At 40.2% G+C, this 27,806-nt stretch overlaps 1 protein-coding gene across 4 annotated transcripts in view; it reads left to right on the top strand.

The window, feature by feature from the left end:
* The window catches only part of CNTN1 (contactin 1), a 302,283-nt gene that overhangs the window by 144,661 nt on the left and 129,816 nt on the right, over nucleotides 1-27,806 (top strand). For all 4 annotated transcript variants that reach the window (XM_084750668.1, XM_084750670.1, XM_084750669.1 and 1 more), the window contains exons 2-3: nucleotides 18,651-18,782; nucleotides 22,721-22,753. In XM_084750668.1, coding sequence (XP_084606794.1) covers nucleotides 18,722-18,782; nucleotides 22,721-22,753 — 94 coding nt within the window. In that variant the 5' untranslated portion in view covers nucleotides 18,651-18,721. The remainder of the gene's footprint in view (nucleotides 1-18,650; nucleotides 18,783-22,720; nucleotides 22,754-27,806) is intronic.

Raw genomic sequence — 27,806 nt, 5'->3', positions numbered from 1 at the left:
GTCATCCTTCCATCCAGTTCTGTACTGGATCTGTGTAATTGGGAGACATCTATTTTGTTTGTTTGTTATCTTAATTCGATGGTAAGAAATGGTCTTATTACATTGTGATTTATTTTCTGGTGTGAGGGACTTACAGCTCTTATTTTCTTTTTAAGACTTAAAATCAACTTAAATGGTGTCTGTTTCCTCATGTGTATGGAAGTATATTCCCACATTCCCACATTCATGGGTTAAATAACTGGTTACAAATTTGTTTATTGATATGTGTAAAAATAGCTTATATATTTTAAAAGAGCTATGTGGATGTATTAATTTAAATTTAAGAAATTAGTATTTTTAAAATGTGGTGGGTGGTGGTGGTGCACACACACACCTTTGACACTAGCACTCTGGATACAGAATCAGGTGGATATATGAGGTCAAGGAGGCCAGCCTGGTCTATACAGTGAGGTCCAGGACAACCAAGGCTACACAGAGGAACCCCGTCTAGAAAATAAAAAATATATATTCATGTATGTTTTGTGTGTGTACGTGTGTGAGTGTACGTATGTGTGTGATGCCATATGTGTATGTGTATGGACACATAGCACAACACAGCATGTGTGTGGAAGTCGAAGGAAAACTTCACATGCTTTTGAAGCATGGTCAGTTTTGCTTTCCTCAAAGCTCAATTCGGGAGTTAGCTGACTCCCAAGGCCCAGAGATTCTCATGCCACTGTAAGAGTGCTAGGATGAATCAGAATAAGAATCAGGTTTTCATGCTTGCATGATGAGTGCTTTACTCACTAAAGGAATCATTAATACAGGTGTTCAAAGCCAATGCCAGACACTCATCTCAAGATTACAATAAAAGATGTTGAAGAAACAGGAATAAATCCAGATAGGATTTGTAGTTTTGCCATGTGCTTTTTGTTCTGTATTTGATTTACATTGGTAAGAAATGTGGCTAGTGAACACTTTTAATTCTAATTTTTCCATTTTAGAAATGTTATGTGTATGGGTGTTTTGCCCGCGTGTATGTCTGTTCGTCACTTGTATGCCTGGTGCCCATCAAATGGAGGCCAAAAGAGGGAATTGGATCTCCTAGACCTGTATTTAACAATAATTGTGGGCTGCCATGTAGGTCCCAGAAACTGAACTTAGGTCCTTAGATGGACAGCCAGTACTCTTTATTACTGAGCTGTCTCTCCAGCCCACATGGAAGGTGTCCGCCATATAAAACTGCCTAGTTGATAACGAAGGCAGCAAAGCCTCTGAAAGGCTTGGTAAATGGGGTTATGGAAGCTCCTTTTCATTCTGAGAAAGAGAGCAGAGTCTAACAAGGTGAGCTGCCCTCCGCAAACAAAGCAGAGTTAGTGAGTTTGAAAGGTACATGACAGAGAGCAGCATCTAAAAAGAGGACATCCACGGAGGGCCTATGCACCGACCGAAGCTGTATCCAGCAGCATCGCCTCGTCATAGTCCACAGAGTGGTAGTTAGTTGCTGCTCTGTGGGGCTTGCCAAGTGATCCTTCTAAAATATGTTAACTGAATACATGAAAAGATTATTCTCTGTAAACTTTCATCTTGAGGTCAGGAAACTCACACCGGTTTGTCTACGTAATTAATTCAGAGAGAACGAATTGGTGAGAAGTAGCTAGGGCTGCATTTGAGACCATTGTCTTTGCCAACTATGTTTTAAATCATGAAATGGAGGAGAAAAATAAGAGTGGGGTCGTTATGAGTAGCTTAAAATGAATACACAAACTAAAGAGATGGAGGCAGTTAATCGGCTTTAGTGTGAAAGAGGAAGGACCGATAATAGAGCATCAGTCTTTTCAGACCTTCCCTGCATCCTTCCAGACCTCCAGAAGAAACCAAAAGAAGTCATCCCTTCACATCATTTCCAGATAACAATTAGGAGGCTTTTGGAGATCAGAGGCTTGAGGTGAGACGGTGGGAATCTTCACTGAAAAGAGTAACAGTTACTGTGAAGGAGTCCCAAGAAGTAAATGAGCATGCAGCAGGGAAACCTGATGCTTGTCTGTGTTTCTCAGGCAAACTGTGGAAGGGAAAAGTGTTTGGGTTGTAATCCTAAAATTAATGAGTCAGATAAGTAAGACAAGTATGTGGTAGACAGTAGGATTTTCAGCGTTAGAAAACAATGCCACTCATGAAAACACGGTCCTATTAATACTTGCAAGAATTCTAGCTTCTGTTTGGGAAGAGAAGAATGCTCTTGTGTATGATCTTTAGCAGCATGAATGCACTTATACCACGGGCTTGAAGTGGTTAAACAAGTGGGCATTATGCAGTCCGTGCATTGCCACAGTAATGAATAAGCATACTCAATCTTCCTGAATAAATCCTCTCATATGAAAAGTGGAGATGCCGAGAGAACAGTTTTCAGTGTGTCACAGTAATTCTTGAAAGCGGTGCTCCACGCTAAGAGCAGAGATTTTCTGTTATCTATGGCCTAGTGGTTAGAAAAACAAAGCAGCTAAACATGAAGATGCTAGGGACCAGAATGCTGGGAACAAAGATGCTGTGGATGAAGATTCTGGGGCAAAGATGCTGGAAACAGAGATGCTAGGGATGATGATTCTGGGGACCAAGATGCTGGAGACTAAAATGCTGGGGATGAAGATGCTGGGGACAAAGATACTGCGGAAGAGCTTCCACCATTTGGTATCATTAGAAAGCTACATGACTTCTCTAGTCTCTTGATAATGATGTTGATTTTCAGTCTTCTTTCCTATGAATTAATCTCTGGAGTGTCCTTCCTCTGGGCAGACAGAGGAGTTACAGAGAAGAAACTTTCCACTTTTGTGGGAAAGAAAGAGAGCCCAAAGCATGCCAGAGGCATTGCTTATGAGCTATAAAAAATGCACAGTATCCAAACTCTGCTTTTAAAAAAATCTTTCATCTAATCACAAATCAGAATTAAGTACAATCTCTCCATATTTCTGTCCTCAAAGTTGTATTGTAATTAATGTCTTAGTGGAGTTTTACTTGGCTTTCAGATTGCTATCTCACATGACTCTAAAGAAGATATGATAATCTACCAAGTGAAGATGAAAAGGAATGTGTATTAATGAGTCATAAAATTTTAGGCAAAAGCAATTATTTCTATTAATTATTTAAATAATTGTTAATTCTTCACTAAATGGTATCTGAAAATTTTAAACCAAGATGCCCTTATCAAATAGTTTTGCAATTTTTATAAGTAATTTATTTTTGCATTTATTTGTGTATGTGAGCACCTCGTGTGTGTGTGTGTGTGTGTGTGTGTGTGTGTGTGTGTGTGTGTCTGTCTGTCTGTCTGTCTGTCTGTCTGTCTGTGTGCCACAGCATACATGTGGAGGTCAGAGGCCAAATGGTAGTAACTGGCAGAAGTCAGTATTCTCATTAATCCATATCACCAGGCTTAGTGGCAAGCATTTCACCTACTATGCCGTCTCATTATCCCTTAATATGTTTTTTTCCTATAAAAATAAGTGAATAGTATAATTTTCTATTTGCCTACTTTCATGTAGTAATTTTATTATACATTGTTTAAGGAAAAAATTATAAATGTAGATCTTGACATATCACGGCATTAAATGTTTACATACTCATTGGCATTATCTTACGTTTTTCAAAAACAAATGATTAGCAACCAATAGGCTTACTCAGCTATGGTTTATAATAACTCCCAGCATGGCAAAGGGTACAAAGGTGGTACACATACCTTGGCAGAAACCAATAGTTCTCTAATTGGATGTAAGACCTCCTCAAGAATAGGGAAACCATTGAAACCTAGCTAACTACTAGAGACTAGAGAAATCTTGAATCTTGGAGGAAAGCCTCCCACTGGCACTTTTCTAAACCAGAATAATTCATGAATGCATTCTAAATATTTGCCCTTATACCCACAGATAAGCATAGTTCGCACCCCTCATCAAAGAAACTTAATCTTTGCCATAGGCAGAGACCATTACAGAAAACCACAACTGATAAAAGATGCGGAAAACAAGAGAGTGTACGCTACCCAGTACTAACTGATAGAGATGCAGCGCTACTCCCATGGCTAAGGTCAGGGTACATTGTAGAAGTAGGGGCAGAAAGATTGTAAGAGTCGTGGGAACAGAAAACTTGCTGTCATATGGTGTCTCCTAGAAATGTCCTAAAGGCTGCGTTTATGGAGTCTTATGAACATGGCTGCCTTGACAAGACCTGAGCACTGATGACAGCAAGGGACATGCTAGCATGGAAATAGAAAAGCACTTGAGCTTCAACACTAGACAATAAGCTATGGACAAACTAGGTAAACTGAGAGTGGGAAAAGAATTGTTTCCCACAGAAGAGCCTGTTAATTGCCTATCCAACACAAAGTGGACAACCCTGAGATTATATACATACAAGAAATGAAATCTACCTCCCTGAGAAGCTGTTGGCTTTCATACTTTATTCCTTATTTGAGACCAAGTTGTAAGACCCTTGGGTTCTTCCTTATGTGATAATTCTTTTATAGTTTAGAGTCCTTGGGGACCTATGAATTTTAGAATTATTATTTATAAATTAGTATAATTGAATAGGTTTTATATATGTATTTCAGAGTGTGTGTTTGTGTGTGTGTGTGTGTGTGTGTGTGTGTGTGTGTGTGTGTGTGTGTGACAGTCAAAGTAATGGAAGCTGTGAATTTGGAGGGTGGTTCTTGGGAGAGCTGGAGAGAGGAAGGGGAAAGGGAGAAATGGTATAGTTATAATTTGAAAAAATTATTAAACCCCAAATGCTTGTAAAATTTCAAAGTTAAAGAACAAAATCTCCTTATGCTGATTCCATTGTTGGATCATAAGATCTTTATTTTACACATCTATGGCAAGCAACATGGAGTCAATGGCTCTGCCTTTTTGTTGAAACATGCCCTTGTCACAGAGCACGCCTTATTCTCAGAGGAGTGTGGCTTGTCTGTGGTTGCCTCATAGCCTCAGCAACAGCTTCCCGGAACTACAGTGTCATTTCATCTCTTTCCCAGTGTGGGTCAGAGTAAGAGCACATTAAGAAAGAAGCTGCCTGCACCTGTGACTGGGTGAAGTATTCAGTGACCACGCTTTCACCTGCAGGCCACAGAGTCACTGTGGAGCAGCTGCTGACATTTAAAGCCTATGCATAGGTGCTAAGAGAGAAAGGCTGAGAATGAAAGCTCAGGCGAGGTATGGGCTGCACCAACTGAAGCCTTTGCCTAGACATGGGTGTCCCCACTGAGGACTAAAGCTGTGCAGAGAGACTAGTGTAATTCACGAAGTCATTGATGCTCTCAGTACAAATTGAGTGAGCTCATCCATCTGGCAGTATTTTTTCACAGGCTTTGGCCTTGTGCGTGTTGTGTCTGTGAGAGCAAAGGGGGAAAGATGTGGATTCAGTCTACCTTGCTGGCATGGAGCGTTTCTGCTGTCAAGGCTTATTAAATCCTACGTTGGGTTATTAGATTTGATTCACTGGGCTGGCATCACAGCACATGGGTCTTTGTAGTAATTTGGCTATGTCAGATCTGTTTGAAGTGTACTCAGGTGAAATGGAGGTAAAAAGCACGTTTAGTCAGATCATTATAGTCCACCAAGAGAGTCTTATACAAAAGTTAGAATATCTCAGGTATTAGTCAAAGCAGTCGATCAAAACGCCACTTTATTCCTTTCTCCCTTCTACCCCTCTTTCCCTCCCCTCCCCCCTCTCTTTTGTTGAGACAGGTCTCTCTATGAAGTCTTGGCTATCCCAGAACTCACTATGTAGACTGTGCCGGCCTTAAACTCACAGCCATCCATCTGTCTCTGCCTCCCAGGTGCAACAATTAAAGGCATGGGTCATCCTGGTTTACTCAAAATGCCCTTCAATATGAAAAAGTCAATCAGACGCAGATATCGGGGCTATTCACTTTTCACAGCAACTGAAGGACACATGAAGCACAGTGTAGACTAATTCTAAGAGTCGGGGAATTATATGATATATAACACATATCATATTTTAGTGTACATTTGCTTGAGGGATGATCTCAAAACACATCTACGCACAATGATCTAGCCATAGATTTTTCTCTGTAGAAAGGTCACAGTTCACTTGACATATTACAGTAATTTACAGCTCTGGACATCTGATTACTATGCAGATGCTTGGGCTGTTACCAAGAAACTCTATTATTCTTGGGTGCTGCTTAGGATCTGTCTTATTAATAAACACATAATCTCTACACTATCCATTGAAAAACATTGACTCATAATTATGAGAAGTGGGAGAACACTGCTTAAGAAATCTTCTTTCATGATCTGTATCAAACATAGACTGTATCTTCATGAATAATTAAACAGTAAGACTATGGCTAAATCTGGGTAGGGGTTTAAAGTTTACCGCCTGTATTGTCCTTGGCTGGTGCCTTAGTTTGAGTGGGACCCCTGTGCCCAAATTTGCCTATCATAATGTTCTACTTGTAGGCTTCTAGGACCCTCTGGATCCTTCTACTTTGCTATTCTCCCATGCTTCTCTCATCATTCTCCACAGTAGAGTGGAGAGTGGGATATGACTTTCACACATACTCTGATGCCTCATATTTGACCATGCCCCCTGGAGGGGGAGACCTGGTGGCACTCAGAAGAAGGATAGCAGGCTACCCAGAAGAGACTTGATACCCTATGAGCATATACAGGGGGAGGAAATCCCCCTCAGGCACAGTCATAGGGGAGGGGGATAAGGGGAAAATGGGAGGGAGGGAGGAATGGGAGGATACAAGGGATGGGATAACCATTGAGATGTAACAAGAATAAATTAATAAAAATTAAAAAAACAGTAAGACTATGGGACTAGGCTCTATAGAGAATATTAAAATTCAAATTCTCATGTGTTTGGGGGCAATCTACATGACTGTTATCATGCAGGTTATTTCTAAGTAATGCAGGCAGATTATGCCCAGATTTAATGAGAGAATATGCAGATTAGTGACTCGTAACACTATGGTGTGTGTGTGTGTGTGTGTGTGTGTGTGTGGTAGTTTGAAATACACTGTCCTGTATTTGCTTCCACATATGCACACATTCCTAAATGATGGACCAAACCAAAAGAAAATGCTTTGAGCTTATGGTAGCACCCAAAGTGGTGTATCCCTGAACGTACAGTGAGAAAGGGTGAAACTAGCATAGCCATTATGACATATGGGTTTTATTTTCTCCCAGAAAAAAATAATGTCTCTTGTAAGTGTTACAAATGGATACTTACAACTTAAGCTTCTCTGTATACATTATGTGTCTTAGAAGCTGAAAGAATTATTAGCTGACCATGCAATTGCATGAAACATGAGCTATGAGAGGCATTGTAAAAGGAAGGCTTCTCAGCACCCAGATGATGCCCATCTCATCAGAAGGGCTGCAGGTGCCTCCCCCAGTCACTCTGGACATTGTCATTTCACACTCTGTTCCGTTTATTGCAATGTTTGAATGTTGCTTCCCTTCCCCCATGTGCCTCCCTCAGTCTGGTGGCAGGATGTCCCAGAGCAAGGCTCTTACCGCCTGGGGACCATCACAACCTACTACTACAGTCTTCCCTCTAGCCAGTTACTTTCAAAAAGGAAGAGCTTTGCTTGTGTAGCTACCCTATTCTTTACTGAGAACACGATATGCTCCCAGCATTTTTACTAACTACATCTGCCTGCCACATGCTGTTCAAATTTCAGTAATGATACTACATTGAAAAGGTTAAACCAAAGTCATAGTCCTGAAGGATCGAGTTTAAAGGAGTCACCGAGAAGCTGAAGAGCATTCACGATGTGCTGCACCAAAATTGCATTTAATAATTCAGTAGTTGACTGGAGAAGTATAAGATTTGTATAAAACCTATTACCAAGCTTAGCATTTAAATGCATACTATTCCCTTCCTACAGAGGCCGAGTTTTTAAAATCCGAAATGAATTTCATTTCCCGAACTTGTCACTTGCTCATCTTCTCATTTCAATTTTGCTAATCCTTACAATAGGTCTCTAACACTGGAATTTGGATCCAGTTCATGGACGGGGTAGGTGACATCTTGTAAAAGTGAAGAGACCCCTTCAATGCTGGGAGATTTTCATGTTGATTCTTGGATTTAAAAATAAGCCCCCAAGAGGTAATCCCCCTCAGGAACAGTCATAGGGGAGGGGAATAAGGGGAAATTGGGAGGGAGGGAAGAATGGGAGGATACAAGGGATGGGATAACCATTGAGATGTAACAAGAATAAATTAATAAAGGAGGAAAAAAATATTATTCTCAAAAAAAAGCCCCCAATAGTAGGTGATGGTGTCTATCACCTCAAATAGGCTGTGTTGAACTGTAATAGCCTTTTCTTATGATACCCTAGAAACAGATTGTATAACAAGTGTCCTCCAGACCAGAGCAGAGAGACAAGAGTAAGGAACACAGGAAATTTGAGGTTAATTCCTCTTTCCTAATACCGCTAACTGTGCAGGAAAGATACATGCTTTTCTGTGTGCCTATAGCAGTCAAAATATTCTTTTATTTTTAAAGTGGCTACAGGATGCATTAGGTCTGTTTCTACATCAGTGCAAATAAGAATCACTAGCCTTGATGAAGAGCCTGTCAGGACGTGGGACTACATGTGACTTCTTTGTCGACGATAATCGGTATTAGTGCTCACTGATGGTAGAAGGGCCTGTCTTGGGTTGATTTATTTGGAAGATGATGCTCTGTAACAGAGCACAAGAGCTAGATATGGGTACCAGCACAGAAATTATGATTTAGATACTGGCCAGATTTCTCAAGTGACAACCCTAGAAATGATTTTTTTTTCCTGAGTATATTTGTTATTGGTTTATAGGAGGCTACTGCTTTCTTTAAATGCTAACTTTGGATGTTATAGCCTTGTTAAAAGTATTAGCTCCAAAGGTATTCTGGCAAAGGTGTTAGTCTCTTAATGTACATAATCATGTCAGCCCTCAATTAAGATACTTTCACTACTTCCTTTTATCTTTAACTCAAAGTGTGAATAAAATTGATATATGCTCTGCACCAATTTATATTTCTTAATTTCTTTGAAGAAACTAAGGTGATAGGTTTTTGTATGTTTGTTGTTTTTTTGCTTGTTTGTTCTTTTGTTTTGGGTTACCCACCCCCCCTTACATACCTGAGAACACCTGGAGACTGTGAAGACCTTATGGAGTGACTGGTGTAGTGACTGGTATCAGGCTTTGTTTGGGAGTGTGAGAAGCCATGGTGGCTTGAGATCAGGGAATACTTTTTTCTTTTTCTTTTCTTTTCTTTTTTTTTTTTTTTTTTTTTTTTGTGTGTGTGTGTGTGTGTGTGTATGTGTGTATGTGTGTGTGTGTGTGTGTGTGTGTGTTGTTTGTTTGTTTTTAGACAGGGTTTTTTTTTGTGTGTGTGTGTAGTTCTGGCTGTCCTGGAACTCGCTCTGTAGACCAGGCTGGCTTCGAACTCACAGAAATCCACCTGTCTCTGCCTCCCAAGGGTTGAGAACACAGCTAATCTCCTCTGATCCTGGAAGCTAAGCAGAGTCAGGCCTGGTTAGTATTTGGCTGTGAGGCCAAGGAATTTTTGAAGGTGGTCAGTATAACATGGCCTTGGGAAAAGGAAGCAAACCCTGGCTCCTGTTTCCTTCAGTTACTGGAGAGAAACGAGTCTGCGTCTGTGCCTGGCAATCTGTGTCAGGGATGAAGACCTCCTTCTTCTGCCTTTTCACGTCCCTTCACTGTGAGGCCCATGGAGAGGCTGTGGAGCAGACTCCAATGTGTCCTGTGGTGTTTCTTCCCTCAAGAGAGAGATGCTTAGAGCAGTTTCCTTAAGAGAAGAAGGTTAGCTGCACCGTGCTGTTGAGGGATGGAATGAGGGAGTCAAAACCGACAGGACAATGGGCAGAACAAAAGAGTAAGTCACCAGTAAAAGCAAATGCATGGACAAGATGTCAAAGATACTTGTACACACAACCAGCAAGATCCCATTTAATGGGATAAATTATATGCTGCCTAGTTGACGAATAACCACTGTTGAAGTGGCAAGATTTTAAAGTGAAAGGAGAAAGGCAGGGTAAACCACAGAGAGGCATGAACAGTGTTTGATCTGAATGGTGTCAATGCTTAAACTCAAACACAGACTTCAAGCAACATCTTTTCTAAAATCTTTAAATATTTGTCAAGCATTGAGCCTCCTCAAGATTACATTTCTAGGCTACAGTAATCCCTAATAAAGCCCAAATCCTCAAGAAGAGGCATTTCTTATTGTTTACTGTTATAATCATATCCTTATTAAAATTGAATTTTAGTTCTGTGAAGTGCTTAGAATATAGATTAGACCAACACCTTCATTTTTATATAATCAGACAAGAGCTATGAAAAAAGGCATTAGTGGCATGTTTGCTGTCTGGATGGACCTCTTGTTACTAAAATACCATTCTGGACTCTGCATGGCAAGCTGATCCTTCTCAGCTGTTACAAGATTTCAGATGAAACACAGAGTTTATTGTAGATGATAGGGAAGGGAGGAAGGGTTTCTTACTCGAGCTATTAGGGCTTTCTCAAGGGTAAGATTGGATCAAGATAGAATGGGCCAGCTTGGATCAGAATGGACAGCTTTTCTTGAGGGAGTGGTTTTTTTTTTCTATCACAGTGTTCAGCAGACCTGTTTGTTTATATATGCATCCTGGCTGGAGTAAAAGTATTCCAGTGATATATCAGTGCCCTTCCTTTTAGTTATCAGACTATTGAGACAACGGGCCCTAAGTTATTGTAGTTTCCCTAGGGGACTAAAACTGAGACAAGGAAATGGCTGGGAGAGCATCTTGTAAAAGACACTGGAACCAGCCCAGACATTAATGTCAACAATTAATAAATGGGACCTCATGAGGCTGAGAAGCTTCTGTAAGGCAGGAGATACTGTCAAGAGAATAAAGCGACAGCCTACAAACTGGGAAAAGATCTTCACCAACCCTACATCTGACAAAGGTCTAATATCCAAAATATATAAAGAACTCAAGAAATTAAACACCACCAAACCAAATAACCCAATTGAGAAATGGGGCTTGGAACTAAACAGAGAATTCTCAACAGAGGAATATCAAATGGCTGAGAAACACTTAAAGAAATGCTCAACCTCCTTAATCATCAGGGAAATGCAAATCAAAACAACTCTGAGATTCCATCTTACACCCATCAGAATGGCTAAGATCAAAAATTCAAGTGACACCACATGCTGGCGAGGATGTGGGGAGAGAGGAACACTCCTTCATTGCTGGTGGGAATGCAAACTAGTACAACCACTTTGGAAATCTATCTGGTGCTATCTCAGAAAAATGGGAATAGGGCTTCCTCAAGACCCAGCTATTCCACTCCTTGGAATATACCCAGAAGATGCTCCAGCACACAACAAGAACATTTGTTCATAGCAGCCTTATTCATAATAGCCAGAACATGGAAACAGCCTAAGTGTCCCTCAATAGAAGAATGGATAAAGAAACTGTGGTACATATACACTATGGAATACTACTCAGCTATTAAAAACAAGGAATTCCCGAAATTTGTGGATAAATGGATTGAGCTAGAAATGATCATAATGAGTGAGTTAACCCAGAAGCAGAAAGACTCAAATGGTATATACTCACTTATATCTGCATATTAGCCCAAGGGGCATGTCCCACGAAAGCCTTCACTTACCAGGAAACTGAGACAGAGAGGAGGACATTCTAGTGGGACTCTAGATGAGAGAATCACGGGAGAATGGCAAAGTAGAAGGATCCAGAGGGTCCTAGAAGCCTACAAGTAGAACATTATGATAGGCAAATTTGGGCACAGGGGTCCCGCTCAAACTAAGGCACCAGCCAAGGACAATACAGGCGGTAAACCTTAAACCCCTACCCAGGTCTAGACAATGGACAGAACATTCTCCACAGTAGAGTGGAGAGTGGGATATTACTTTCTCACATACTCTGGTGCCTCACCTTTGACCATGTCCCCTGGAGGGGGAGACCTGGTGGCACTCAGAGGAAGGACAGCATGTTACCAAGAAGAGACTTGATACCCTATGAGCATATACAGGGAGAGGTAATCCCCCTCAGAAACAGTCATAGGGGAGGGGAATAAGGGGAAAATGGGAGGGAGAGAAGAATGGGAGGATACAAGGGATGGGATAACCATTGAGATGTAGCAAGAATAAATTAATAAAGGAGAAAAATAAACTAAAAAAATAAAAAAGATAAAAAAGGCACTGGAACCAAGACAATGATGGGTTAACACTGAGTAGGACCACAAGTGATAAGGAATACTTAGTTATGTTTAATTCTTATCAACTAGTTTAACTTAAATCTCATCGAATAGCTAAATGCATGGACTTGGGATGGGAGTTCACTAGAGCCCCCTGTTCCCCTTCCCAATGTGGCTACGTTGAGCAAGTCTCGGTTCTCCCATTTCCACTCCTCCCTTTCTTTTTAGCTGGCCTATTGAGGATGGGTGGCCAAGCTTAGCTTGCTGAGGTTGTCAGAATCCATTTCTACAATTCTGATACAGTTTGAACCTTACAGAATGAGGCATTGCCTTGACCTTTCTTAGAAAGTTTCTTCCTACACAGTAATTCAGTAAGGTTTAAGGATCTTTAAACCAAATGTATATGGTTACTCAGTCGAGACCTAATGATGTGGCTCCTTTGAGAGTGGCAAGGCTTTTCTCTGCTGTTGAGGAGCTTAACTGGAGGAGCTAGGATGCCAGGTGTCCAGAAGCCAATGAAATCACCCCCTGAGAGTGAGACAGTGGCTTTCAAGTTCAGTGTCTCACAGCAAGAAAACAAACAAGGAGAGAGCAGAGCTAGCTTAGATTTGCTAAAGGAAAATGAGAAAGAACTCCTGAAAGGACGGGTTCACCCAGAGGAATACTGCCTCACTTCCTAGTCTAGCGACTTTTATGAGTCCTAGAGTAGGAACTGAATTGACACTGAGGTAAGCTTTAGTTGAGATTAGTCATTCCGTGAGCACCCCACCCCCACCCCAACTCTTTAGCAAAGTGACAATGCACTGCTTGTTGCGTCACAGGAGTGATCACATGTCATCTTCTTCTCCATCTTCATCCTTTCTCTCTCCACTTCTTTACTTGTTTTCTAGGGTTTTTATTGAGTCATTTTCTCTATGCCCAACTCTTAGCTTGCCATTTGCCACAGACATTGCCTTCCATACTATGGGGAGCCAGGTCCTTTCTCTCTTCTAGGCAATTCAGTATGTGACATTTCCACCCAGGGTCAGAGTTTTGACTTAGACCCATTCCTCTGACCAGCTATGAGACTCCAGCAGCCCTAGGCTTTACAGTTCACCAGATGCTGATTATGATGAAGGCCGCTAGCCTTGCTTTCTAATTCTTCAAATATCTAACCAGATAACACGCCTAACACTAAGTTGAATGGAAACTGTTATGCATCAAGCAATATCAGAGTAAGTATTTTACTGCAACCGTCTCACAAAGCACGCATAACAATTTCTGATTCCATGTCTCATATGTTAGGAAAAAAAGACGTTAAATAAGCATCCCGATGTTGCAAGCTGCACAACAGTTGGGGTAAACTAGAGATAAAATCAGTCTCAGCTCCCTACCTGCCTGCACCTTCCAATGTCTTCCCTGGTACTTTGATCACAGAGAATGAAGTTCCTAATAAAATCCTACATGTAGAATTTTATTTACTTATTTATTTTTTATTTAACTTGCTGGAACACCTGCTTGGTGTGGGCAGGGCTAGTTCCGTGTGTGCCCCACTTTCCCAGACTGCCTGTAGAGTTCATGGGTGAGTGTAACAATTCTTCCTTTCACACCCCACCGAAATGGAAGACCTCAAAGGATGAGGTCCCAGAAGGCTCCTTGCCTTCTCTCCATGTTTGTCAACTTATCTCTCTCTTCTGTAAATTTGGTTGCTTTTTTCACTCAAGACCAAGCTTCCCCTGCTCCCTAGTCTCAATAACTGTCAGTCCCATTGCTCTTCCCACATTACAACACCTTATAGGAAATCCCTAGGGCTGTGTTAATTCAGTGGTGTTTGCCGCCATCGAACTGTGCCTGTCCTGTGGTTTGCTTTCTACATATTTCAACTAGCTTTATCTTTGATTGTGATTATCTCATAGAAACAAAAGTTTTGACATGGTTGCCTGATTGTATTTTCTACCTTCCTTCTCACCTATTAATAGGATTCATGCTAAATATTTTGCAAAGCCCCATGGGAGTATTGAAAGCAAAAACACTCATTTTGTTGCATATCCAAACTTAGACTGACAGAACAAGTCAGTATCAGCGATTTCCATTTTTATCAATATTTGATACAACTGACATCATGCATCATTTAAAAATCATAATTTTTCTTCAGGCCATATAACTGAGCCATTTTCTTTCTGAAAAAAATTATTTTTCATTATTTTCATATACTGAAGTGATAATATTATATTACAGTAGTTTTTTGTTGCCAGTCTTCCTTAATAAAAATGCAGAATTAAGTTAAATATTTTAGACTATAGCTTTTCTAGGCATACAGTTTTTTCCTTCCTAGAAATATCTGCTAAATTAAGTTTTATAACTGAAAATTAGCTGTTCAATTTTTAGCAATGATATTCTAAATATTGCCTGCCTATCATGATTCATTCCCAGTGTTTCCCTTTAACCTGAGTATTTTATTCACATTTTCTAAAATTAAATAATGTATGCATCACAGTAAAAGCATACAAAACTGTTATCCCTTTCAAATAATTAGGATTCTCGAAAATAAAGGCAGTAAAAAATATCTTAAAACCCCCAAATCTATCCTGATTGAAATACATAAGATTCTTCATTTAATTTAAGTGTTGATTTTGTATCTAGTCTTTGGCTAGTGTATAGGTCTATGCTGAGCACTGTAGCATCAGTATTTTTCTTTCAAAGTTGTTTTCATGATCTATTTTAATTAGCACTTTATACTTAAAATCTTTATCTTAAAATATTTTTGAAGATTTTTTTACATTTAGTTTATGTGTATGGGCTGTTTAACGTACATGTGTCTTTGCACTAAGTGTGTGCAGTGCCCATGGAAGCTAGAAAAGGATATTAGACCTCTTGAGACTGAAGTTATACATGGCTGGGACCTGCCTTGTGGATGTCAGGAACAGAACCAGGATCCTCTGGAAAAGAAGCTGGTGCTCAAGTCTCACAGATTTTTACTGTGCATTTGTCAAAAGGAGTGCCAGGTTCCCTTTGTGAGTTCTTGATCTTGACAAAAGAATTCAACAGTAGACTTAAAGGGAAACTTAGTTTTTTTCTGTATAATGTGCCTTTATTGTAAGAAGTACGTCTAGCATACCATAAACTTGCGATTCTTTTCCTTCAGTAGGTTTTCTGTTAAAGTAAAGGCATGAATTTTAAATTTGTAGCCATATTAGGTATATTTGTGAGGAAGATTTTATTATTTCAAAACTTAGAACTTCAAATGAACAGTTACACAATAGTTTGTATTTGAAAAACATCTTAGGACGTAGATGGAATCCTCACGGGCCTCATCATTTGTTTTAGGTCTGTACATCTCAACTATCTCTCTTGAACATTTCAGGATTACATATGTCTTGGCAAAAACAGGTGGGGATTCCATTATCACATTATTGTGGCCATAAGGCCAATGATCTCAAATTCTGCTGCTTCAAAAGACATTTTAGTCTTTCTTCATTGCTCTGATAAAATAAACACATGCACGCACACTCACATGCAAGCACACAAACACATACAAGCACATATATATGTACACACACACACACAAACACACAAACACACACAAACACACACAAACACACACACACACACACACACACACACACACACACACACACACACACACAGAAACCTTAGAGGCTAAGATGGCCGTTTTAGCTCACAATTCCAGGTGACCTTCCATCACATCAGGAGCCAAGGCAGCAAGAACTTTATACGGCTGTTCATACCACATCCCTGTCAAGAGATAGAGAAAAATGAAAGTGCACCTGTACTTATTCTCCTCTCTACCTTTCAATAACACAGCACACAAGCCCAGAGAATAGTGCAGCACAGAGTAGACAAGGTTTCGCACTTCGCTTAACACAAACCAGACAGCCCCTCGCCTGCAGGCCAACCTGATCAAGGCACTCTCTCACTGAGACCCTTTGCAGGTTATGCTAGATTGTGTGAGGTTGACAATTCAAACTTATCACTATAGACATGAGTGAGAGCATTGCTGGGCTTAGAGCACATATTTTGGCACTCGGGGAGGAAGTAGAAAATATCAAGGTTCGGTTATCTACCTGATGCCATGCAAGATTTAAATCTCTCTGTGTGTGTTATACCTCTTCCTTATAATAAAACTATGAATTGGAATCTTTTTTTTTTTTTTGGTTTTTCAAGACAGGGTTTCTCCGTGTAGCCTTGGCTGTCCTGATGAATTGGAATCTTACTAGCAATCATTTATTAGGAATTTGGAAGAATCATGATCTTACTCAGGACATGCAAACTCTTCGAGAACAGATTACTGATATCAGTCATGCTCACGTAGATCCACAAAACTTGGCAGCTCCCTTGTGGAAGGAGATGGCAGGGAGAGGAAGGAGAAGACAAAGCTTTTGGAGGAGTCAGAGAAGGATGGTTGGCCTTTCTGAGAGAACCCATGAAACGGGATTAACATTCAAGCAACTGCGTAAAGGAAGGGGCCCTGCGAGTCTAGAACATGTCTCATCATAGCTATTTGCTGCCATTCTGTATTTTCCCTTCCTGTCTTTCTTTTCTTTATTTTAATTTTATGTGCACTAGTGTTTTGCCTGAACACGTGTCTGTGTAAAGGTGTTGGGTCCCCTGGAACTAGAGTTGCAAATAGTTGTGAGCTGCTGTGTGGGTGCTGGGAATTGAACCCAGGTCCTCTGGAGGAACAGTCAGTGCTCTTAACCACTGAGCCAGCTCCACAGCTCCTTCCTCCTATTTTCTTATCAAGTCTCCAAGTCGATCATATTTCCTCTCACCTTCCGGCTTTCGGCTGCTTCTCTTTAGATTGTAAAGCAGGATTTTTGTCCATTCTGAAGGAGGCGTTTACGCTTGTCTGAATAAAGGAAATGACTGTTGTCTCCTTCAGAGTGACACTATCAGCCATTAACCAGGACACTTGTCAGGAGCTTACTAACCATTCATAAGGCTATTTGTGTCAGGAGATGTTGACTTGTCAACTTGTGGAGATTCGTATGTCTCAGAGGGAGTCTCTGACACAGGAGGCATCCATTGCTACTTGTGCAGAATCTTACATGGCATGGATCAGGACCAGGCCCTGTGCAATAGGGTAGCTAAGAGAAATATCCATGTGTCTCAATGATGCCCTGAGGTGTTGACTGCAGATGGCCCTTCATTGCCTTTCTTTCTGTCAAACACATTATAACACTATTTGTAAATTTTTGAAAGCATGATATATTCTCTCAAGTTCTGGGTATCCCTGTGGTGCTCTAGGATTTGCTGTTTTCCAGGAGTTTGGTACAAATGGTTGAATTATAGTTAATACATCTTACATCTTAGGCTAAAGCTGCAGAACCTCCGTCTTCACATTCTGCTCATATTGCTACAGTGCTGCGGTACCAATGCTTTCAATACTGACAACCATTTTCTCCCACTATCAGAGATAGAATCAAGTATATGTTTGATTTGCAATTGAGCAGAGAGTTTCTTAGTAGCAGATACTTCTGCCCTAATTTGATTTTTTATTTATGTTGCATATGCAGAGACACTTGACTGCAAAGATGATGGAACATTAGTTATGTGACCCACACTGCCACAAGGTTATTCCAAAGGGCTGGGTGAAATCCTAGCAGTGTAACTATAAGACCGTTAGGTTTTCTTCAAGCCCATGAAAGCAAAATATTTTAACTAGATGATGAGTGACTCTGCAGGTTAGTTTATGGAACTTTTTCTTTTTGGTTTAAAAGAGGCATTCTCCAGCTTTTACAAATCTGACCACACCAAGCTTATCTTGACCTATGCTGACAGACATGGCTGGAGATAGGATGCAATGAGGAAAAAAAACAGAACAGAAGGGCAAGAGGAATGACAGGGGGTGGTTGGGTACATTGAATCTTCTCTCAGCTGTGCAGCAAGACCCTGCTTAGACAGACAGGCAGACAGACAGACAAAAGCGCTAGCTACTTATGGCAAATGTTTTCAAAAAACACCGAAGGCTGCCTTGCTATGACTTCTTTCAAGTTTTTAAAGTTCCCACCAAAGTAATCTTATTTCTGTGACCTCAGGTGCCAAGGGCCTCACATATATGATTGTATTTAAGTTGATATATCTGTTTCTAAACTAAATTTAATCTACTAAAATAATCTCTATTAAAATATTGACAATACAGCAGTTTTAGTAGATGGTTAGTGTGTTTTGTGCTAAAGAAGAAAAGAAATCTGGTTATCTGCCATCAGAGTGGCTCATCCTGATCAACATGAGCATGCTGGGAGGCCATGTTAAAATCAGAAAAATAAAACAAAACATAGTTAAATAATGTCACTGTCCCCAAATATTGGATGTTTATCCTTCTCTTCTTGTCCCCTTTATACTCCCATCTCCCTTATTTTTTCTCATGCCTAGTTCTTTCTTATCTTGTCTTTCCTTCTTTTATTTTCTAATAACTTATTTTTCTACCTTTTCTCCATGCAGGTGTTTTACAGAACTCAACTGCCATAAAGCTTTCCTTATTTTTGGAAGTTGAGCCATCTACACAATAGAAGATGAAAATGGCATTGCTGGTTAGTCATCTTCTGCTAATCTCCTTAACATCCTGTCTAGGAGGTAAGGAAAAGACTTCTTCATGTACTCTCCATATGTTTTATAAATATAATCTATATGCCTTTTTATCGTGAAATCTTTCATGTAAATTTAGAACTAATATTTTCTCTTGACCTCCAGGTCTGGTTATATCAGTAAATACATTTTATATGTTAAGATTGGCCTTGTTTCTATTTTTATTTTCAGTTATAATAAATTAAAAATTTGTAAGTTCTAGTCTACTTTTCTGTAGTAGTCAAATGTTCGTAAACCTATGTATTTTGAACTTCTGATAAAAGAAACCCTTGGTATGTCACAGGATTGTTTAACATCATAACATAACATAACATAACATAGCATAACATAACATAACATAATATGACATAACATAATATGACATAACATAACATAACACTATTTAATGTAGAATTGGGAGAGATGAGTGGCATTTCTACCACCTGCCTAAAATTGAATAAAATTCAGTATCTTTAACAATGGTAAAGTGTAGTAAGACATTCCAAAAGAACACTTTAATGGTGTCCCTTTTGTCCTTAACACAACTTCCTCATCTGTGAGCATTAGCTTCAGTAGGTATAGCTATTCAATAACTGATTCACACCACGCTTTGAAATTAATAAACAATTGCTTTTATAACTATTCAGCACAATACTGAATCTGATAATCTCACTCTTGCTTCCTTAATTCTAGGAAAATGGTTTCCATATACTCTATGATGTCTATACATATATCTATATCTATCTATCTATCTATATCTATATATGTCTATATCTATCTATCTATCTATATATATATATATATATATATATATATATATATATATATATATATATAAAGGATAGCATAGCAGGTTTGAGCTTTCAGCACAAAGATCATATTTCTCCCTTTCAGAGCAAAGATGAAAATTCAGAGATATTTCTCACAAGCACATATTTTTGCTGGCAGTTGCATGTTCCCAACAATTATTATTTCTCAAACCCCAGCTCAGTCACCTTCACTCACTGAGCACTTGTTGAGTTGCTGCTCAGCTGAGAAAACCTATATCTAATTATTTCCTGCAGGCTCTCCTGGTCTCTTTAGGGACGGACCCAAAGACGTTTCTATCGCATTTACTATTTACTTATTTCACTTATTTGTCTATCTGACACAGGGCCTCTTGTAGCCCAGGCTGCCACGGAATTGATGAGGTGGCAGAGGACGACCTTGAACTACTGATACTCCTGTTTTATCCTCCTAAGTGCTGGGATCATAGTACGATAGGCTATTATTCATTTTTAAGGCAGTAAGAGTTGTGCGTTTTGAGGAGACAGCAATTTTCATGATGCTTACTCCAGAATTTGGTGAGAATAATTTCATCAGTGTCCGTTGTGGGAGAGATGGAGTCACAGCACTGTGTTTTGCCTGCAGCAGCCCGATGCTTTCCGTCAGGCTTTCAGGGACCTACACTTGAGTAAAACCTGATCCTTGGATTTGAAGCCACAAATAATTTCAAGAAACACCCCTTATAAAGCAGAGCTGTGATTTATTAGGAAGACAAGGAAAGGGGCTTAGGAAAAATTGAGTTACAACTTTGAGCATTTGTGTAGGGTTCTCACAGACCGGTCACAAGTATCTTAATGGTAAATATATGTGCCATGTTGGTGACTCTTAAGTTACTTGAAAGGTGTCTGAGAAAAACAAACTGTTCCCCCTCTCTTTATTTGTTGTGGAAGAATAGGGCGCTGGATCTAGATGTGCCTTGGATAAGAAGATAGTTTGAGGGGCCCACTTAGTTGATTCTATGGGCTGTGTTCTCATGAGCTATGATCTCTCTGCCCTCCACGCCTTTGGCTCCTACAATCCTTCCTCCTCGTCTTCTGTGGCCTCCTCTTTTGTCAAATTTTCCTGTCTCTGCCTAGGGTTGGAATGTGAGTCTCTGCATCTGCTCTCACCAGTTGCTGGATAACTCTTCTCTGATGACAATTAGACTAGGCACCAATCTATGAGTATAGCAGAATGTCATTAAGAATCATTTCATTGATGTTTTTCCCCATCATGTTTGGTTCTATTCTGTGTCTCTGGACTGCCCTGCCTCTGGCTCCTGGTCATACAGGCAGGATCAGGCTTGGGCCACCTCTACTGGTGTGGGTCACAATTTGGACCAGTCATGGGTCTGGCGTTCTCACAAGTTCCAGACAACCATTGCCCCAGCGTGTCTTGTAGGGAGGACGTATAGTAGGTTGCAGATGTGTGGCTTGGATAATGTCCCAGTTCCAATGCTAGGAGCCTTGCTAGTTATAGAAGATGCCAGTTCAGGCTTCATAGCCCCATTACCAGGAGACTTTGCTAGGATCACTGCCATAGACTTTATAGAGTTTCCACTGCACTAGGTTTCTATACCACCCCCCAAATTGCCCCTAATCCCAGTCAGCTCCCCCAGTAGTCTCCCCCTCCATCTCTTCCACCCCTTGCCTGCTCCCTCCTGCTCCCATTCCCTCCTGTCCTCATTCCACCCTTAAATATATCTGATTTGCCATTCCCAAAGAAACACCTGCATTTCTCCCTCTTGAGCCCTCCTTGTTATTTAACTTCTCTGGGTCTGTGGATTGTAGCATGATTGTCCTTTACTTAACAGCTAATATCCACTTATATACCATGTTTGCCTTCCTGGGTCTGGGTTACCTCACTCAGGATGATCTTTTCTAGTTCTACCCATTTGCCAGCAAATTTCATGATTCCCTTGTTTTTAAAAGCTGAGTAGGATTCCATTGTGTAAATGTCCCACAGTTATCCATTCTTAGGTTGAGGGACATCTAGGTTGTTTCCCATTTCTGGCTATTATGAATAAACGTTGTATGAACATAGTTGAGCAAGTGTCCTTGTGGTAGGATGCAATACCCTTTGGGTATATACCCAAGAGTAATATAGCTGGCTCTTGTAGATTAATTCCCAATTTTCTCTTCACAGAAACTGAAGCAACAAACACAAACCCTGAATGGATCTGAGCTGGATCCTCTGCATAGACCTTATGGTTGCATAGTGCGGTGCTTTGTGGGACTCCCTACAATGGGAGTGGGAGGTGTCTCTGCCTCTTTTGCCTGTTTTGAGGACCTTTTTCCTCTTACAGAGTTGCAACATCCAGCTGTGATATTAGGGTTTGTGCCCAGTCTTATTGTATCTTGTTAGGCCTTGTTCAGAGGAGATCTCTGACTGGTTTTCTTTTCTTTGGGGGGTGGATGGGGTGGGGTGGGGTGAAACGGCAGGAGAGTTGATCTGGGGGAGAGGAGAGGCATGGGGAGGGGAGCAGTGGAGGGAGAGGAAACTATGGTCTGGACATAATGTATGAAAGAAGAATAAAAGTTTAAAAAATATATAATTTGACAAGATTCAGGAACCACTCCCTTAGGACAAAGAGGGGTTCAAGTGATACCCCTAGAAATCTGGCTTTACACCTGGGATGGGCAAAGGCCTTGAGCGAATGCTAGTTCTATTGGAATTCTTCACTCCCATAGGCCAAGATGAGGGATTTTTTTTCCCCTTCCTTTATCCTGTTCTCCCTCTTCCTATCCTGCCTCAGTTAGTGCTTCAGAATTTAATGACAATGGTAAACACACAGCCACAATAATGAAATGCATACACACATGCACATGTATAACTGCACGCACAATAAGTATGTAATGCATATAAATTTTATATGGTTATTAACATGTTATTATAAATGAAATAAAGTATTTAATTAATTTCCCAAATTTTACTAATTCTATTGATTTTCAAATATTAGCATTACCACTACATAATATAAAAACAAGAAATATTATTTGCACAGGTATAGTGATATGTCAGTCTTATGGATGAAGATCATGTTCTACCATTTCATTGACTCTTTGCCCATGTTTAAAAACACACCTGAAAAGAATGACTGGCCGTAAAAATGTTTTTCTTTCTTTTGTTTTATTTTTTTTCAGAGTTCACGTGGCACAGAAGATATGGTCATGGAGGTAAGTTTTAAATAATTTATTTTTGTATAATGATATTTGATTTTTGTTTTAAGCTATGACTGTGCTAAACTTGAAGGCAAATTATTATTGTTGGGTACTTAGAAAGTTTCTGTGGCCCTAAAACAACTTTATTTTTATTGTTCAAAGACATCACACACACACACACACACACACACACACACACACACACACACACACGCACACACATATACATACAAATAACAGTCATGTTTGGGCTGTTCAGTGCAATCTCCATTTGTCTCCCATGCTTTGTTAACAATTCTGTGAAATTTGAATTGGTGTTTTAAAGATTAGAGTACCTGAACTTCTTGGCAAACCTCTTGTTTGCTTCAAGAGAGAAAACTCAAGTTAGTGCATTTGGAGCCTTAAAGATTCAGTGCAGTTAGGAGCAGACAGATGTTATAAAGGTTCCTGTTTGAGGTGTATTGAATGTAACAACCGATCCTGCTGGGACAGGTACCTGAGATCATTGATGTCTCTGAAGGAGAGGCAGTGCAGTGAAGAAGACCAACCGTGGATCTGCCTCTCCAGCTGGCACTCTCTGGCTAAGCTTGCAGTTTTGCATAAATTAGTCAATTTCTATGAGCTTCTGCTTTCAATATGTAAAAATCACAGGTTTCTTACTGCAAGAACCTCACAGCAAAGACAGCAAATGCAGCTGGCATTGTGACTGGTAACAGCTCACCTACTTCCACCATTGCAAATGACTGAATGAAGGGCCAGGATAAAGTGTGAGGACTTCCATGCCAGATCCAAATGAGGCCATTTGGACAGAGAAACATGCCTGCTTGTAGGCTGAAAAAGCAGAAGCACAAAAGATTCTTGGTCTGAATTCCATCAAAGGCCTTTCTCCTCCCACTTTGCAAGCTGAGAATCAATACATGTAGATTTTGTCAAGATCACCAGCATAGCTGCCTAGACTTCAAGAACTTAATCTGAACTAGGGAATATGAAAAGATAAAGATCCTTTAAGAAAAAAACGAAGTACGCTCTAAGGGAATTATTTGATAATTCGAGGTGTACTTGATGATGGAAGTTGTAGATAAGAAACCCTAAAGTATTTCAACGTTTAGAAGCGGTACAAATTCTAAATAAACAAGATGACTGGTAAAAGGTTTTGTTGTTGTTGTTGTTGTTTTTAAAGAACAAACACTTGCAATTTCTATAGGTTATTAGCAGGAATTTTATTAGAAAGTACTTTATTGTCAAATAAACCACTGGCAACCCTGATGCAGAATTAAAGCGTAATGGTTTATTTTTAATTGCAGGGCCGGCGTTTCTTTGCACTGACATAATAAAACACCTCTAATTGAGTGACTAAGAGCGCAAACTTATTTTTTTCACAGCTCTAGAAAATAGAACCCAAACCTCAAGGTGTTAGCATAACTGTGGGAACCCTGGGAACCTCTAGACTCCTTGCCTCTTTCAGCTTGCAGTAGTGCCGCCGTGTGCTCCTCTGATTGTGAAGGAATAATTCCAACGTGTGCTTCCAGCGGCTCATGATTCTCCCCGTGGCTCTTCACATAACCTTCCCTCTGAGCGTGCCACGGCCGCCCCTTTTGTAAGGGGAAACTCTGAGGAGAGACATAATCCGTACATATGCTCCCAAGCTCAGTTAGCATCCAGCTGATAATCACTAAGGACTACCTCCCCTCAGCTACGTTAAATTTAAATCTGTGACTCTTCCCTTCCAGTGGAGAGCTGAGATAGCTCAGCAGACACTGCATTTCCCTATGTCACAGGACACCACACTCCTGAAAACCTCTAAGAAACTTGTGCATTCTGACTTTTAGGTGTTGGGTTTGATTCCTCTTACATAGGGAGATTAGAAATGATGAGAAGACAGTTGCATGGGGCTCTGGTCTATGTTCGGTGCTCACGGCTCATTTCTGCACTCCGGTGCTTTGTGGCCGTTTGTAGGACTCGCCACGCTTGCTCTGCTGGTGTGCAGTAGACCTGTCTCTCATTGTCCATTTAACCCATTGCCACAGAAAAGGCCCCTTCTCTCTCCATCGTCAACCTCTCCCTCTTTACGAATGTCACTATCAACACACATACATTCTGTATTCTGGGGGAATTGTGACACATGCCCTTTTATCCTAGCATTTGGCGGGAGGCAGAGGCAGGTGGATCTCCAAGATAAGCCTGGTCTACATAGAGAGTTTTAAGACACCCGTGGCAACATAGAGAGAGACCATGTCTCAACAAAACAACAACAACAGCAACAACAACAACAATAATAAATGCTTCTGCGCCTGTCATTTTTTCAAACTCTATACTTAATATCCCATATATTTCATGCTCTTGACAACATTATAACAAAAATGCCTTGACCTATACTTGCCCTTTTACAGTCCCTTGATCTATCGTACCCTTTGAATATAGCAAGCTGTAACACCAGTAATCAACTACTGTCTCTTTGGTACCCTTGATGTACAAGTGATTAGTGTAGCGAGCCACTCTCCAGCTTTCCTTGCACTGCACAGCAAGCCTGTCACATACGGACAGGAGAGTATTCTAAGGGAAGAGTAGCATTTCTCTTTTGTTGACCTCTTTATAAAACAAGGGAGTCTTTCCCAGATTCCTCTGAAAGAAACGCCATGGCCCAAGGCTGTCTGGGTCCTCCCTCTGCAGCTACAATATGCTATACGTTTGTTGTCCAGTCATATACAAAGTAGCCTGGGAATATTCCAAGCCATGTCTGTAAGTTTAAGAAGTGGCTCAGGGTCCAAGAGGGGCTACCAAGACGAGATGGACTCTCCCTGTGAGGTAAAGTCAAACAGAGAATTAAATCTGCACAACCTGATTTGCTAATCCAATCCTCACCTCTCCCCGCCCCCCTTTTAAAAACTGGGTTTAAGCACACCTGTTGGGAGAGACTCTTGGCATTGCCTTGTTAGGGTGAGTACAAAGTTACTTCCTCCCAGTCACTCTAAGTGATGGTGGTACTCCGGGACCCAAGTTCTCAACATCTCAGTTCTATCGATGAAGAAAGCACAGACGACGCTATCTCGAAGTGTGTGCTAAGCGACATAATTTTTTGCTTCATGTAGGTCGTTCTCTGTATTTCAAGAGAACCCACATCACTCTCAGCTCTATAATGAGGAATATTGTAACTATCGTATGGATTCTAATAATAGACTCTGCGGGAATTTGATTCCATTGCTTTAGTTCCTAATAGATTTTTTTTTTCTTAGACTCATCTGGCAGCGTACTTATGCAAAATTCTGTTTAATAACAGATTGAGACAGCATATTTCAGAATGGGAAAAAATGGAGGTTGTTTCGAGACAGATATGAAAATGACTAAAAATAGCTCTCAAGCACAAACTGCAATCTTACTTTCAATTTCTAGAAATAAAGCAAAACAGCAAGATTGCAGGGGACTATGTCCACGTGGGGAAAGTGTGAGGCCCCTATTTTAGCTCATGCACAGAATGATTGTTCAGGGAGCATCAGTAGCATTGAATTGTCTTACATCTGCAGATTTTACTTCAAATATGCATGTGCAATCTATTTTCATCTCTTATCAATATTTTTTTTTGTTTTTTGTTTTCCGAGACAAGGTTTCTCTGTGTATCCTTGACTGTCTTGAACTTGCTTTGTAAACCAGGCTGGCCTCAAACTCACGGCAATCCACCTGCCTCTGCCTCCCAAGTGCTGAGATTAAAGGCATGCGCCACCACTGCCTGGCAGTATTTTTAACCACAGTTGATAAAGTAATCACTTCTTTAGTAGAGTTAGGATAGCTACCTTATATACCGGAGAATGCAAGTTTTGTTGAAATGAGTTTGTATTAAGAAAATTCAGATTTAAAAAAAACATGTTAATTAAATCTTCAAAAACCTGAGATGTTTTTGCCAACTTTGTGCTTTCCTCTCTCTTTTTTAACTCAATGAAATTTCCAAAACATCAAAACTGTTGCCTGCAGCTTCCCGTTGCTAAAGCAGCAAGACACAGTCATTCTTCTATGAAAGCTGAGTATAAAGCTGCCTTAATGGGTCCTCTGCTGGGTCTCCTGCTGTGCCCTCCCAGGAGCATCTTCTTTCTCTGCATCTGAGTGCATTTACTGAATTAGGGGACCATGAAGTGACCGTATTGGGTGATGGATTAGGTTCTTGCTGAGCACAATAATGTAAGGCAAAGACTTGATACAGTAACTACTGTTCCTAAGGATGAGTTTCAGTTCCTAAGTAACATGCTTGGGAATCATTCTAAAGCCCCACAGGGAATCCAGTGTCTTACTAAGGGCATAGAATTCTAGAATTATAAGCATCATATGTTCATTAAACCGTATAGACCTATCCTGGAAATGAGAAAACTGAAATATTTTAAATGTGATTTTTTTTCATTGAAACTTTATTTAGCTTCATTATTTTATTCTACTAAGATTTTATAGTGTGTCTCTACAGAAGTTAGAACCTAATGGAGTGTTAGAAAATGTACACATATCATTTGTACCAAATATTGCCATTGAGAAGAAAAATACCGTAATGATATTTTTTGATCTATAAAACTTCAATCATAACCTCTTTAGTATTTACATAAACTCCTCCTTGTATGTATATAAAGTTGCCAATACATCACAAAAGCTAAGAGCCTTACCACTGTTAGTGGGTGAATTTTTTTCAGACTGGATCTTATAGGGTGTCGTTAGAGAAGATAAAAACCAATGAGCTACTTGAGTTAAACCGTGTATTAAAAAAGCAAGGTTAGAGCCCCCACTGAACATTTCTTGTCAACAAATGAAGCCTCTAGTACTGGGGATGGGTTACATCCAATCAAGTTGCTCTCCCAAGGAGCAAGAATGGAACCTCCCAAACAACCCAGGCTATTGCCAAGGCTGTTGGTTGTTGTCTACAAACTGACTGTAAGGTCCTATTACTGAAGACAGGACCTACACAACTCACTGGACACAGAGCTATGGAGCTGGTGTCTATCTAAAGCCATTTCCCCCACTGACCAATGTGCATGATGCCAGAAGGTACTCTGTGTGCTACAAAAGGAGAAGCATAAACACAAACCCAGCTGCA

Source organism: Acomys minous, assembly GCF_964271855.1.
Source record: "Acomys minous genome assembly, chromosome: 12".
Taxonomy (NCBI): domain Eukaryota; kingdom Metazoa; phylum Chordata; class Mammalia; order Rodentia; family Muridae; genus Acomys; species Acomys minous.
This window is presented reverse-complemented; position numbering and strand designations above follow the sequence as displayed.